The 15781-nt window shown below is 53.4% G+C and overlaps 1 protein-coding gene across 3 annotated transcripts in view; it reads right to left on the bottom strand.

The window, feature by feature from the left end:
* The window catches only part of acbd6 (acyl-CoA binding domain containing 6), a 404556-nt gene extending 391593 nt beyond the window's left edge, over positions 1-12963 (bottom strand). The window contains exon 1 of one of the 3 annotated variants that reach the window (XR_011948241.1): positions 12603-12963. Coding sequence is in view for 2 of the 3 variants with exons in the window: in XM_072511603.1 (XP_072367704.1) it covers positions 12603-12794 (192 nt within the window). In the remaining variant the exon portion in view is untranslated. The remainder of the gene's footprint in view (positions 1-12602) is intronic. The other 2 variants (XM_072511603.1, XM_072511602.1) reach the window with 2 other exon arrangements.
* Positions 12964-15781: the final 2818 nt, after the last annotated feature.

Genomic DNA, 15781 nt, shown 5'->3' with positions numbered 1-15781 from the left:
GTTATTTATTTATTTGTTTAAAACTGACCACTGTTATTTATATTGCTTTATTGTTGTGTAAAAGAAACACTACGTATTGTTATGTTTGGCCAAAAAATCTTGAATAAAATATATATATTTTTTAAAATAAGCGATTTTCATTTTCATTTCATTTCATTTCATCCCACTCATTAGGGAAAGATTTATGTCTGCAAGATTAGCAAAATTATCCCGGTGTTCTATAATTTCCTCACTTCATATTACAGACTCCTTCCTGGATTCCTTTTCTTTGCCACACCCTTCTGAGTGACAGCATGCAATGGTTGCTTGATCACATCATAACGCAGCTCATTACCAATGCAGAGGGAGCAAGTAAAACAAACAGTACGCAATTTAAAATTGTCAGATCTTCTCAGGAATTGCATTACGAACATTCCAATTAGGATCAGGAGTAGGCCACTCTGCCCTTCGAGCCTGCTCTGCCATTCATTAAGATCATGGTTTCTCTCATTTTTACCTCAACCTCACATTCCTGTCTACTCAGGGATAACCTGTCGCCCCCCTTGCTTATCAAGAACCTACCCACCTCTGACTTAAAAGATATTCAAGGACTCTGTATCAACTATTTTCTGAGGAAGAGTATTCCAAAATCTCTCAACCCTCTCAGAGTAAACTGTTTTCCTCATCTGTCTTATTGATTCCTTATATTATTCGACTGTGTATAGTTGAAGGAATTCTGCTATTCGGTTATCAGTAGCACTTTGCGAATACTGGAACTCAGCAGAAATTTGCAGTATAAACTTCTCAGGTGCCAAAAAGAATTGTTTTATTTGCAGTCGCTTGATTACAATTTGAAAGTCATTTAAAAGGCAATTCGTAGACAATTCGAAGCTTTCAGAGAATTACAGACATTATCTTTCTTTGCTTAGGCAGACAGCTCGAAAGTAACTTTTAAAAGGTCAAAGTCTGGCAATGAAACATGAAGAGAGAGAGAAAGCTAATCTTCAGCTAAACTCAAACTCAGAGTCAAAAGTGGACTAACATCACTGACACAGACTGGTAGACTGACAGAACCCCCAAAAGACATCTCTAAAATGGAGACTAGAATCAAAGACAGAAATTAAGGACAGACAACACCAAAAGACATCTCCTAAAACTAACAGAAAGACAAACTGACAGAATCAAAGACAGAAATTAAGGACAGACAACACAAGCACAACACACACGAGACAACACCCCCAAAGACAATACTAAAATGGCGGGCGGAAACTTTTCAGTTATACACTTTCATATCTGTCTTAAGTCATCTAATTACACCCCAATATAATCCTAATTGGTTTGGGTTAGACTCAAACACATTTGATTTGATGGCAAGCCGTCCATCTTCAATGTGCAACATCAGCTTTTTAATTGTTTCATGTCTACATGTTATGGAATGTGATATTTTGCTAATCTTTTAGCTGGCTTGGCTAATGTAACAATTGAGACTTCATATCGAGAATATATATATGATTCAATGCTCTTACAAACTGCATTGGACTCTTGCCACCTAGTTGCCATGGAACTCAGTCCTTGGCCTTGACAATTAGCACAAGCAGTGTCAAATTGTCTTGCAACTGTGCTGCTATAATCTTATAATGGAATTTTATGCTGTTTCATGTATCATATTGAAGTCCTGAATTTATGTGTGCTGAAATTCTCATTTTTAAAAATGAGTACTAAAACAGCTATCTTTTACCTATACTAGTTGTATTGAAATACCTGGCTTCTACAATGGGTAACCTCTTATTTTTATACATTGGCCCCTTGTTCTAGATTCTATCACAAGAGGAAACATCCTTTCCACATCCACCCTGTCAAGTCTCCTCGGGATCTTCTATGTTCAACTGACAACTCTGCCTGAGGTCTTGGAGACGGGGATAGGATCACAAACTAACTGGGGTTCTCTTTGGCAGTTTCAATAGTCATATCATGTTACAGATTTATATTGAGCACCTGGAGTCAAACTACAGTTGGGTTCTGTAGACATGCTGCTGCAAGTCAGTTCAACAATTTTTAAAAATATTTTTATTCAACATATTTTGATAAATACAAAACTGTAAAACATATAGAAGCAACCATACCTCCACCCCCCAACCACCCTTCCCCCCCCAAAAAAAAGCTGACGATGACCAGCTCTTTAAAGTACAAAATAAACGGCTGCCATCTTTTGTAGAATCCCTCAATAGCCCCCCTCACGGTGTACTTAACTTTCTCGAGGTGTAAAAACTCCATGAGATCCCCCAGCCATACTGAGGAAATGGATGGAGTAGCTGACCTCCACTCCAACAGAACCCGCCTACGAGCAAACAAGAAGGCGAAAGCTAAGTCAATTCATTATACTTGGGGATTAAGTGAAAGAACTTTCGAAAGGAGACTGGAAGACTCGTCCAGGTGTGGCGGGGAAGAATGGATCCTGTTGGAAGCCAGAAGAAGCTTGGAACTTTAACCACAATGATATATATCTGCTGAGAGTGTGGTGTAACACTTAAACATGTCATTGGGTTTTCGGTTGTGTTATTTAGTTAATGGGGTAAGTACATTTTCTGCAGTTTATTGTTTTGGCTGCCTACTAAGTAATGTTTAGTTGATATTGATTTTTTTTTTGGTAAACAATTTTATTGAGGCATTTTGGCATAGTAAACAGCACCAATACAAAACAGTGTGCAATCAACATAGGGCAAAAACCAGCTCCCCTCCTACAAGGACCCGCCTAACTGCCCCCCTAATCTACATTGCCCTAACCCTCCCTCCCGTTCCCCCCCCCCTCCCTGCTGATGCTTAATTTTCCGCGAAGATGTCGATAAATGGTTGCCACCTCCGGGCGAACTCTGACAGTGACCCTCTCAGAGCTAACTTAATTTTCTCCAGACCGAGAAAGCTCGCCATATCCGACAGCCAGGCCTCCGACTTCGGTGGCTTTGAGTCCTTCCATGCCAGCAGAATTTGTCGCCGGGCTACCAGGGAACCAAAGGCCAAAACGTCAGCCTCTCTCTCCTCCTGGACTCCCGGGTCCTCTGAAATACCAAATATTGTCACCTCTGGACTCATCACCACCCCTGTTTTCAGTATCCCTGCCAGTACCCCCTCAGTTTTGAACATGCCCAGAACATGTGGACATGGTTCGCTGGTCCTCCTGCACATCTGGCACACCTGTCCTCCAGTCCAAAGAATTTACTCATCCAGGCCACTGTCATGTGGGCCCGGTGGACCACCTTGAATTGAATCAGGCTGAGCCTAGTGCATGTTGCAGTCGCGTTAACCCTGCTCAACGCCTCCGCCCATAAGCCCTCTTCTATCTCACATCCGAGCTCCTCTTCCCACTTAAGCTTCAGCTCCTCAGTCTGCGTCTCCTCTGCTCCCATAAGTTCTTTGTATATATCTGAGACCCTCCCCTCCCCCACCCATCCACTAGACACTACCCTGTCCTGGATCCCCCTAAGTGGCAGGCGTGGGAAGGATGGAACTTGTCTGCGTAGGAAGTCCCGCACCTGCAAGTACCTAAAAGTTGATATTTATTTTAACCTGTTACCGTTAAAGTCTAGAAATGTGAAATCTTGTGATCCTCTTAAAAAGTTATCAGTCTCCAAATGGGTCATAGACCCAGCCTTAACTTCTCACGCCATGAACATTTAGAATAATTTATTTTTTTACTTATTTTGTGAGGGCCACAAACAATCCAGCACAGGTTTGTAGAGTCAAACAGAAAGTAACTTTATTTACAACAATACGTACACAACAGCATTCGAAGTTCACTGCTGCATCCTTCTCTAGCCGGTACCACGCTGGCCAGCTCTATTTATACAGCTGCAACTACTAGTGCTGGCCCTGCCGCACCCCCCCCCCCCCCACCCCAGAACTCATACTGCTCGAGACATGTGATAACCAATTGTCCCCAGGCAATAGGATCCGGGCAGGTTACAACAGCTTATAACATATCTACAATACTACTTTCCATATAGTCAGAGATTTTTTTTTTTTAATTTAGAGTATCCAATTATTTTCTTTTCCAATTAAGGGGCAATTTAGCGGCTCTGTCCCAATCGCTGTCTTCGGGAACCTCTGCCACCATCCCGGACCTGTTTCCGGAGTTATTTTCGGGGCCTTCCAGTGACCAGGCGGCAGGGGCGGAGCAGGTATCTGCACCACCGCCTACCACTGGCTCGGGACCCCGGGAGGAGCCCGAGGAGATCCCGCCTGTCGTTGATCCCGCTGGCGGGATCAAGGAGGCCTTGGGTTGGTTGGTGGGCCCGTGTCACCTGCCGCAAGTGTGGTAGAGGATTTGGGCCCGGAGGGCGACTGTCCGAAGGCTGTCAGCTGCCCAGTGTCAGGTTTTTCTTCCTCCGTAGATAGTTCAGGCAGTGTCCTATTGGGCCCCCCTCCACCAACACCCCGACTCCCTCCCTCCCCACCATCCCCCTTCCTTTCCCTTCTGTTGGTACAGAGGCGAGGGTATCTGGTCTCTCCAGCGCAAAGTTTAGTGCTGGTACCATTTGTTTTTTGTAGAAATGTGCTGTGAACTATTTTAATAATCAGGAGTATCCACTCCTCCTCCCCGTACATTGGTACTGAGCAGAGGGTACCCTGTTTCTCCAACACAATATTAGTGTTTGTACCATTTGGCCTTGTATACATTTTTTACTGTTTTAATAAAAACATATGGCCAATCCACTTACCCTGCACATCTTTGGTGGTGGGGTGAAACCCACACAGATAGGGGGAGAATGTACAAACTCCACACAGACAGTGACCGGGTCCTCGGCGCGGTAGGCAGCAGTGCTAACCACTGCGCCATCCCAAATGGTCAGAGATTTATCTGTACCGTTTGACCCTGTGCACTAGGAGCAGAGAAGTCAGCAGAATGGATCAAATTGATTATACCCGGTGTATAGATACAATAACATACCAAGCTTCTACCCACATGTACTTGCAACTCAAGAAATAACATTGACATCTACAGATTTAAAAACAGTTGCAGATTTAGTCATGTATTAAAATTTATTTAATACCCAATTTAAAAAATGGCTGTCTAATAGTCTTAAGATCTTAAGAAATTAAAAGACTATTATAGAAAAAGCATGCTCTCTCTTTTCACTTATTAAGAAAGGTTTAGAGCAGCCAGCCAGAGTTGACACAGACCACAGTACAGAATATGCCTGTTATGTCTGCTTAGGATATAACTCCAGGCATAGGCTATTGTACAAGACGTTCTGGAGCTCATAAAGTGGGGCCTTATGCCCATATGAAAAAAAAGATTGATTAAGATTAGCAAGCTGTCCGATCAAGAGACAAACAGAAAGTTCACCTGGTGGGCTAGGGGCTGAAATAGGAACGGTATACTTTTATTTGTATTTGTTCGTGAGATACGAGCATTACTCCAAGGCCACTATCTATGGTCATCCCTCTTAGAACCGGGTAGTTTGCTAGGACAGTTAAGACGACAGTTAAGACTCAACCACATTGCTGCAGGTCTGAAGTCACATGTAGGCCAGAGCAGATAAGATCAGTCAATTTCCTTCCCTAAAAGACATCAATGAACCAGGTGGGTTTTTACAACAATCCAGTGGTTTCATGGTCACCAATCCAGATTTATTAATTAACTGAATTTTAATTACGCCAGCTTCCATGGTGGGATTTGAACTCGTGTTTCCAAAGCATTCGTCCAGGCCTCTGGATTACCAGCTGAATAACATTATCAATACACAACTAATCCCTTAACTTTGGATAGCTCTGGGTACCTGCCCTCTGGCCATGATCAATGCGCAGAGTTACGGGGATAGGACAAGGGAGTGGGCCTATGAAGAGTGTTCTTTTGGGGGGGGGTTCAATGCATACTCGACGGGTCAAATGGCCTCCTTCTGCACATAGGAATTCTATGTAAATTGGACAATCGTGTATGTGGGAAGATGTAATTGAACAAGCAATTGACATGAGATGGCCACCAGTCTGTAAAAATAAAGCACCATATATAAACGGGCAGTCAAGAGGACAAACACAGTCAAAGGGAAAAAGGCAATGAAGCAATCATTACAACACACAGCTGAGGCCGAGCCACTCTGTTTAAAACTGTCACTGGTTGGTGTACCTATTCCTGAGGGTGTATCTGTTTCTAGGGATTGCAGCCGTTTGCACGTGTTAACATATTTGCAGAGGTGTTTGTTTATCTGTTACTGGGACATTTTGATACCTGTTCCCATTTTGATACCTGTGGGGGTATTTGGTTACCTGTTCGGGGGGGGGCAGGTATTTGGTTACTTGTTCCCGGAAGAGGTGGTATTTGGTTATGTTCCTGGGTGCTAGGGTTTTTTAGTTACCTGCTCCTGGTGGGGAGACATGGGTATTTGGTTAACTGTTCTCGGGGACCTGGGAGCATTTGGTTACCTGTTACCAGGGGGCTGGGGGTATTCGGTTACCTGTTCCTGTGGGAGAAGGGATGATATCTGGTCACCTGTTCCGGGGGGGGGGGGGGGGGGTTTATTTGGTTACATGTTCTCGGGGTCTGGGGGTATTTGGTTAACTGTTCCCGGGGGCTGTGGGTAGTTGGTGGGTGGGTGGGGGGGGTTGTGGGGGGGTGGGTGGGGGGTGGCCTGGTGGGGGGGGGGGGGGGTGTGGCCTGGTGGGGGGCCTGGGGGGTGGGGGAGGCCTGGGGGGTGGGGGGGGGGGGGGCCTGGGGGGTGGGGGGGGCCTTGGGGGTGCGGGGGGGTGGGGCCTGGGGGCCTGGGGGAGGGGTTATTTGCTTACCTGTTCCCAGGTGGATAGGGGTGTTTAGTTACCTGTTCCCATGTGGGTCGTGGGGGCTGGTTGCATTCGGTTGCCCGTTTGCTGGGGAGTGGTGTATGGTGTTTGGTTACCTGTTCCCGGGGGCTGGGGCTAGTACGGTTACCTGGGAGTATTTGGTTACCTGTTCCCGGGGGGCTGGGGGTATTTGGTTGGCTGTTCCCAGAGAATGGGTGTGTTTGGTTACCTGTTCCCAGGGAATGTGTATTTGGTTACCTGTTCCCAGGGAATGTGTATTTGGTTACCTGTTCCCTGGGGAGTGGTTTTTGGTTACCAGTTCCTGGGAGGCTGGTCGTATTTGGTTACCTGTTCCCGGGGAGGCTGGGGGTATTTGGTCACCTGTTCCTGGGGGGCTGGGGGTATTTGGTCATCTGTTCCCTGGGGAGTGGTGTTTGGTTACCAGTTCCCGGGAGGCTGGTAGTCTTTGGTTACCTATTACCAAGGGGCTGGGGGTATTTGATTACCTGTTCCTGGGGGGCTGGGGGTATTTGGTCACCTGTTCCCGGGGGGCTGGGGGTATTTGGTCACCTGTTCCAGGGGGCTAGGGGTATTTGGTCACCTGTTCCCTGGGGGCTGGGGGTATTTGGTCATCTGTTCCCTGAGGGCTGGGGGCATTTGGTCATCTGTTCCCTGAGGGCTGGGGGTATTTGGTCACCTGTTCCCGGGGGGCTGGGGGTATTTGGTCACTTGTTCCCAGGGGGGCTAAGGGTATTTGGTCACCTGTTCCAGGGTGGCTGGGGGTATTTGGTCACCTGTTCCCGGAGGGCTGGGGGTATTTGGTCACCTGTTCCCGGGGGGCTGGGGGTATTTGGTCACCTGTTCCCGGGGGGCTGGGGGTATTTGGTCACCTGTTCCCGGGGGGCTGGGGGTATTTGGTCACCTGTTCACAGGGGCTGGGGGTATTTGGTCAACTGTTCCCGGGGGGCTGGGGGTATTTGGTTACCTGTTCCCGGAGGGCTGGGGGTATTTGGTCACCTGTTCCCGGGGGGCTGGGGGTATTTGGTCACCTGTTCACAGGGGCTGGGGGTATTTGGTCAACTGTTCCCGGGGGGCTGGGGGTATTTGGTTACCTGTTCCCGGGGAGCTGTGGGTATTTGGTTACCTGTTCCCGGGGAGCTGTGGGTATTTGGTTACCTGTTCCCGGGAGGTTGGGGTTATTTGGTTACCTGTGCCCGGGGTGCTGGTGGTATTTGGTTACCTGTTCCCGGGGGGCTGGGATTATTTGGTTACCTGTGCCCAGGGTGCTGGTGGTATTTGGTTACCTTTCCCAGGGGGCTGGGCTTGTTTGTTTACCTGTTTCCGGGAGGCTGGGATTATTTGGTTACCTGTTCCCGGGGGGGGCTGGTGTTATTTTGGTTACCTGTTCCCGAGTGGAGGTTGGGGGCTGGAGGTATTTGGTTACCTGTTCCCGCAAGTGGGGTGGGATGGCTACCTGTTGTCGGCAGGAGGGGGGGGGGGTTGGCTACCTGTTCCCGGAAGAAGGGGGGGTTTAGCTACCTATTCCCAGAAGGGGGGGGGGGGGGGTTGGCTACCTGTTCCCGGAAGGGGGGTGGGGGTTGGCTACCTGTTCCCGGAAGGAGGGGGGAGGGAGGGTTGGTTACCTGTTCCCAGAAAGGGGGTGGGGTGGCTACCTGTTCCCGGAAGAGGGGGGGGGGGGTTGGCTACCTGTTCCCGGAATGGGGCGGCGGGGGGGGGGGGGGGGGGCTTTGGCTACCTGTTCCCGGAAGGAGATGGGAGGGAGGGTTGGTTACCTGTTCCCAGAAAGGGTGTGGGGTGGCTACCTGTTCCCGGAAGGGGGGGGTTGGCTACCTGTTCCCGGAGGGGAGGGAGGGGCGGTTGGCTACCTGTTCCCGGAAAGGGGGGGGGGTTGGCTACCTGTTCCCGGAAGGGGGGGGGGGGGGTTGGCTACCTGTTCCCGGAAGGGGGGGGGGTTGGCTACCTGTTCCCGGAAAAGGGGGGGGTTGGCTACCTGTTCCCGGAAAAGGGGGGGGTTGGCTACCTGTTCCCGGAGGGGGGGGGGTTGGCTACCCGTTCCCGGAAAGTGGGGGGTTGGCTACCTGTTCCCGGAAAGGGGGGGGTTGGCTACCTGTTCCCGGAAAGGGGGGGGTTGGCTACCTGTTCCCGGAAAGGGGGGGGTTGGCTACCTGTTCCCGGAGGGGGGGATTGGCTACCTGTTCCCGGAGTGGGGGGTTGGCTATCTGTTCCCGGAGGGGGGGTTGGCTACCTGTTCCCGGAGGGGGGGTTGGCTACCTGTTCCCGGAGGGGGGGTTGGCTACCCGTTCCCGGAGGGGGGGTTGGCTACCTGTTCCCGGAGGGGGGGTTGGCTACCCGTTCCCGGAGGGGGGGTTGGCTACCCGTTCCCGGAGGGGGGTTGGCTACTTGTTCCCGGAGGGGGGTTGGCTACCTGTTCCCGGAGGGGGATTTGGCTACCTGTTCCCGGAGGGGGGGTTGGCTACCTGTTCCCGGAGGGGAGTTGGCTACCTGTTCCCGGAGGGGGGGTTGGCTACCTGTACCCGGAGGGGGGTTGGCTACCTGTTCCCGGAAAGGGGGGGGTTGGCTACCTGTTCCCGGAGGGGGGGTTGGCTACCCGTTCCCAGAGGGGGGGTTTGGCTACCTGTTCCCGGAGGGGGGGGGGGGTTGGCTACCCGTTCCCGGAAAGGGGGGGGGGTTGGCTACCTGTTCCCGGAAAGGGGGGGGTTGGCTACCTTTCCCGGAGGGGGGGGGTTGGCTACCTGTTCCCGGAGGGGGGGGTTGGCTACCTGTTCCCGGAGGGGGGGGTTGGCTACCTGCTCCCGGAGTGGGGGGTTGGCTACCTGTTCCCGGAGGGGGGGGTTGGCTACCTGTTCCCGGAGGGGGGTTGGCTACCTGTTCCCGGAGGGGGGGGTTGGCTACCTGTTCCTGGAGGGGGGGTTGGCTACCTGTCCCCGGAGGGGGGGTTGGCTACCTGTTCCCGGAGGGGGCGGGGGGTTGGCTACCTGTTCCCGGAGAGGGGGGTTGGCTACCTGTTCCCGGAGGGGGGGGTTGGCTACCTGTTCCCGGAGGGGGGGTTGGCTACCTGTTCCCGGAGGGGGGGTTGGCTACCTGTTCCCGGAGGGGGGGTTGGCTACCTGTTCCCGGAGGGGGGGGTTGGCTACCTGTTCCCGGAGGGGGGGGGGGGTGGTTGGCTGCCTGTTCCCGGAGGGGGGGTTGGCTACCTGTTCCCGGAGGGGGGCGGCAGGGGGGGGGGGGGGGCTTTGGCTACCTGTTCCCGGAAGGAGATGGGAGGGAGGGTTGGTTACCTGTTCCCAGAAAGGGTGTGGGGTGGCTACCTGTTCCCGGAAGGGGGGGGGGGGGGTTTGGCTACCTGTTCCCGGAGGGGAGAGAGGGGCGGTTGGCTACCTGTTCCCGGAAAGGGGGGGGGGTTGGCTACCTGTTCCCGGAAGGGGGGGAGTTAGCTACCTGTTCCCGGAAAAGGGGGGGTTGGCTACCTGTTCCCGGAGGGGGGGGGGGTTGGCTACCCGTTCCCGGAAAGGGGGGGGTTGGCTACCTGTTCCCGGAAAGGGGGGGTTTGGCTACCTGTTCCCGGAGGGGGGGTTGGCTACCTGTTCCGGGGGGGGGGGGGGGGGGGGGTTGGCTAACTGTTCCCGGAGGGGGGGTTGGCTACCTCTTCCCGGAGGGGGGGGTTGGCTACCTGTTCCAAGAGGGGGGGAGGGGGGGTTGGCTACCTGTACCCGGAGGGGGGTTGGCTACCTGTTCCCGGAAAGGGGGGGGTTGGCTACCTGTTCCCGGAAAGGGGGGGGTTGGCTACCTGTTCCCGGAGGGGGGGTTGGCTACCTGTTCCCGGAGGGGGAGGTTTGGCTACCTGTTCCCGGAGGGGGGGGTTTGGCTACCCGTTCCCGGAAAGGGGGGGGGTTGGCTACCTGTTCCCGGAAAGGGGGGGGTTGGCTACCTGTTCCCGGAGGGGGGGGGTTGGCTACCCGTTCCCGGAAAGGTGGGGGTTGGCTACCTGTTCCCGGAAAGGGGGGGGTTGGCTACCTGTTCCCGGAGGGGGGGGGTTGGCTACCTGTTCCCGGAGGGGGGGTTGGCTACCTGTTCCCGGAGGGGGGGGTGGCTACCTGCTCCCGGAGGGGGGGGTTGGCTACCTGTTCCCGGAGGGGGGGTTGGCTACCTGTTCCTGGAGGGGGGGGGGGTTGGCTACCTGCTCCCGGAGGGGGGCGTTGGCTACCTGTTCCCGGAGGGGGGGTTGGCTACCTGTTCCTGGAGGGGGGGGGGGGGGTTGGCTACCTGTTCCCAGAGGGGGGGTTGGCTACCTGTTCCCGGAGGGGGGGGGTTGGCTACCAGTTCCCGGAGGGGGGGTTGGCTACCTGTTCCCGGAGGGGGGGCGTTGGCTACCTGTTCCCAGAGGGGGGTTGGCTACCTGTTCCCGGAGGGGGGGGTGGCTACCTGCTCCCGGAGGGGGGGGTTGGCTACCTGTTCCCGGAGGGGGGGGGGGGTTGGCTACCTGTTCCCGGAGGGGGGGGTTGGCTACCTGTTCCCGGAGGGGGGGGTTGGCTACCTGTTCCCGGAGGGGGGGGTTGGCTACCTGTTCCCGGAGGGGGGGTTGGCTACCCGTTCCCGGAGGGGGGGTTGGCTGCCTGTTCCCGGAGGGGGGGGGTTGGCTACCTGTTCCCGGAGGGGGGTGGTTGGCTACCTGTTCCCGGAGGGGGGGTTGGCTATCTGTTCCAGAGGGGGGGTTGGCTACCTGTTCCCGGAGGGGGGGTTGGCTACCTGTTCCCGGAGGGGGGGTTGGCTACCAGTTCCCGGAGTGGGGGGTTGGCTACCTGTTCCCGGAGTGGGGGGTTGGCTACCTGTTCCCGGAGGGGGGTTGGCTACCTGTTCCCGGAGGGGGAGTTGGCTACCTGTTCCCGGAGGGGGGGTTGGCTACCTGTTCCCGGAGGGGGGGTTGGCTACCTGTTCCCGGGGAGGTTGGCTACCTGTTCCCGGAGCGGGGGGGGGGGGTTGGCTACCTGTTCCCGGAGGGGGGGTTGGCTACCTGTTCCAGGAGGGGGGGTTGGCTACCTGTTCCCAGAGAGGGGGTTGGCTACCTGTTCCCGGAGGGGGGGGTTGGCTACCTGTTCCCGGAGGGGGGGGTTGGCTACCTGTTCCCGGGGGGAGGGGGGGTTGGCTACCTGTTCCCGGAGGGGGGTTGGCTACCTGTTCCCGGGGGGATGGGGGGGGGTTGGCTACCTGTTCCCGGAGGGCGGGGGGGGGGGGGGGGGGGGCGGGTTGGCTACCAGTTCCCGGAGGGGGGTTGGCTACCTGTTCCCGGAGGGGGGGGGGTTGGCTACCTGTTCCCGGAGGGGGGGGGGGTTGGCTACCTGTTCCCGGAGGGTGGGTTGGCTACCTGTTCCCGGAGGGGGGGGGTTGGCTACCTGTTCCCGGGGGGGGGGTTGGCTACCTGTTCCCGGAGCGGGGGGGGGGGGGGGGGTTGGCTACCTGTTCCCGGGGGGGGGGGGGGGGGGTTGGCTACCTGTTCCCGGGGGGAGGGGGGGGGTTGGCTACCTGTTCCCGGGGGGAGGGGGGGGGGGGTTGGCTACCAGTTCCCGGAGGGGGGGGTTGGCTACCTGTTCCCGGAGGGCGGGGGGGGGGGGGGGTTGGCTACCAATTCCCGGAGGGCGGGGGGGGGGGGGGGGGGCGGTTGGCTACCTGTTCCCGGAGGGGGGGGGTGGCTACCTGTTCCCGGGGGGAGGGGGGGGTTGGCTACCTGTTCCCGGAGGGCGGGGGGGGGGGGTTGGCTACCAGTTCCCGGAGGGGGGTTGGCTACCTGTTCCCGGAGGGGGGTTGGCTACCTGCTTGAAGCGGCTGTACAGGTGGAGCAGGGTCTCGCGTCCTGCCGCGTGCACGAGATGCTGCGCGTGCTGGGCCGCGTGCTCGAACTCGGCCTCCAACGCGCGCGCGGCGCCACCCCCCTCCTCGTCCTCGTCGGGTTCGGCCTCTGGGTGCTCCTCATTGCCGCTCGCCCGACCCGACACCGCCGCCATGTAGCCAGCTCCAGGCCCAGGCCTCCCACCGCACTCCTGGGTTGTCGCTGGCCGCCGGGGCGTCCGGTTATCCGCTGGTTACCCGCCCAACTTCTCACTAATTCTCGACAAATTGGCCCGCACCCATCAACACTCCGGGTGGAACACGCCCGCCCCGTGCGCAGATTCCGCCTCTGCAGCTCGGGCTCAGCAGGGACATAAAATAAAGGGCACAGTTCTGATGGGTTTGGACGCTGATGTTTGTGGAGATTGAAATACAGTCAGGGCGCAGCGAGTAACTGCCACTCACTCCCTGCAAAATCCAACCACAGTTCAAATATTAAATAAGACCCTTTCATAGGTGTTTAAAGTTGTTTGCAAACTAAATTGATCTTAAATGTTATTGATGCCCATGAAAGAAGAAAACACTTTCCAACTCAATGGACTATTTGGATTTCTGTAACCTTGGCATAAATATACCACGCACGCAAAGATTTTCATAGAATTCCTACAATGCAGAAGGAGACACTTTGGCCCATCGAGTCTGCACCTACCCTCCGAAAGACCACTCTGACCTCGGCCCACACCCCCGCCTCTTTACCGTAACCCCATGCATTAATCATGGCCAATCCACTACGCACATCTTTGGACATTAAGAGGCAATTCAGCACAGCTAACCCACCTAACCTGCACATCTTTGGACTGTGGGTGGAAATCAGCACCCGGAGGAACCCCACGCAGACACAGAACGTGCAGAGTCCACACAGTCACCCAAGGCTGCAATCAAACCCGGGTCCCTGGCACAAAGGCAGCAGTGCTAACCACTGTGCCACCTTGTCACACACACCACCACCTTTCAACCCCACTCCCGTGCATTCAACCAGTTCAACTACTAGACTAGAAGGGCTTGAGGTTCATAAGGAGGAGGTGTTAGCAATTCTGGAAAGTGTGAAAATAGATAAGTCACCTGGACCGGATGGGATTTATCCTAGGATTCTCTGGGAAGCTAGGGAGGAGATTGCTGAGCCTTTGGCGTTGATCTTTAAGTCATCTTTGTCTACAGGAATAGTGCCAGAAGACTGGAGGATAGCAAATGTTGTCCCCTTGTTCAAGAAGGGGAGTAAAGACAACGCAGGTAACTATAGACCAGTGAGCCTTACTTCTGTTGTTGGAAAAATCTTGGAAAGGTTTATAAGAGATAGGATGTATAATCATCTGGAAAGGAATAATTTGATTAGAGATAGTCAACACGGTTTTGTGAAGGGTAGATCGTGCCTCTCAAACCTTATTGAGTTCTTTGAGAAGGTGACCAAACAGGGAATGAGGGTAAAGCAGTTGAAGTGGTGTATATGGATTTCAGTAAAGCGTTTGATAAGGTTCCCCATGGTAGACTACTGCAGAAAATACGGAGGCATGGGATTCAGGGTGATTTAGCAGTTTGGATCAGAAATTGGCTAGCTGGAAGAAGACAAAGGGTGGTGGTTGATGGGAAATGTTCAGACTGGAGTCCAATTACTAGTGGTGTACCACAAGGATCTGTTTTGGGGCCACTGCTGTTTGTCGTTTTTATAAATGACCTGAAGGAGGGCGTAGAAGTGAGTAAATTTGCAGATGACACTAAAGTCGGTGGAGTTGTAGACAGTGCGGAAGGATGTTACAAGTTACAGAGGGACATAGATAAGCTGCAGCGCTGGGCTGAGAGGTGGCAAATGGAGTTTAATGCAGAAAAGTGTGAGGTGATTCATTTTGGAATGAATAACAGGAAGACTGAGTACTGGGCTAATGGTAAGATTCTTGACAGTGTGGATGAGCAGAGAGATCTCGGTGTCCATGTACATAGATCCCTGAAAGTTGCCACCCAGGTTGAGAGGGTTGTTAAGAAGGCGTACGGTGTGTTCGCTTTTATTGGCAGAGGGATTGAGTTTAGGAGCCATGAGGTCATGTTGCAGCTATACAAAACTCTGGTGCGGCCGCATTTGGAGTATTGCATGCAATTCTGGTCGCCGCATTATAGGAAGGACGTGGAAGCATTGGAAAGGGTGCAGAGGAGATTTACCAGAATGTTCCCTGGTATGGAGGGAAGATCGTATGAGGAAAGGCTGAGGGACTTGAGGCTGTTTTCGTTAGAGAGAAGAAGATTAAGAGGTGATTTAATTGAGGCATACAAGGATGATCAGAGGATTGGATAGGGTGGACAGTGAGAGCCTTTTTTCCTCGGATGGTGATGTCTAGCACGAGGGGACGTAGCTTTAAATTGAGGGGAGATAGATATAAGACAGATGTCAGAGGTAAGTTCTTTATTCAGAGAGTAGTAAGGGCGTGGAATGCCCTGCCTGCAACAGTAGTGGACTCGCCAAAACTAAGGACATTCAAATGGTCATTGGATAGACATATGGAAATAAGGGAATAGTGTAGATGGGCTTTAGAGTGGTTTCACAGGTCGGCGCAACATCGAGGGCCGAAGGGCCTGTCCTGCGCTGTAATGTTCTATGATCTATGTTCTAACTCAATTACTTTCTCGTGATCTGAATACCCAATCTACATTGGAAGTATGAAATGTTACATTTTGGTAGGAAGTTCAGGGATAAACTATAAAATAAAGGTTACAATGCTAAAGAGTTTGAATTCTAAAGATTCAGAACTTTGTAGATACTGTAACAACTGTTTTGCATCTCTGTTACCTGTTTATAAGTACAATAAATGTATCCTGCGATATAGAACTGTATTTTCCCTCAGGTGGGCTTGTCCGGAACTTGTAAACATCCTGGCTCCTTATATTTGATTGGATTGAATTATTCTCGTTGCCAATCTTGGAGCGCGAGGTAATAAAATGAGTCAGTATTAAATCCCAATGGTAATTTAGTAACAAAAGAAGAACTTTATATAACAGATGAACTCAATTCCAACATAGGACTAATTCCCTTGACTTCCAGGCTTACTCTGATAATACCCTGTTACCTGGGTCCATGCCATGGCACCTGATGGGCTCAGGTTCGCATGCTCCATTC

The sequence above is a fragment of the Scyliorhinus torazame genome, chromosome 7 (assembly GCF_047496885.1).
Source record: "Scyliorhinus torazame isolate Kashiwa2021f chromosome 7, sScyTor2.1, whole genome shotgun sequence".
NCBI classification, from domain to species: domain Eukaryota; kingdom Metazoa; phylum Chordata; class Chondrichthyes; order Carcharhiniformes; family Scyliorhinidae; genus Scyliorhinus; species Scyliorhinus torazame.
The sequence above is the reverse complement of the archived record's forward strand: the minus strand, read 5'-3'. Positions and strand labels throughout refer to the sequence as shown.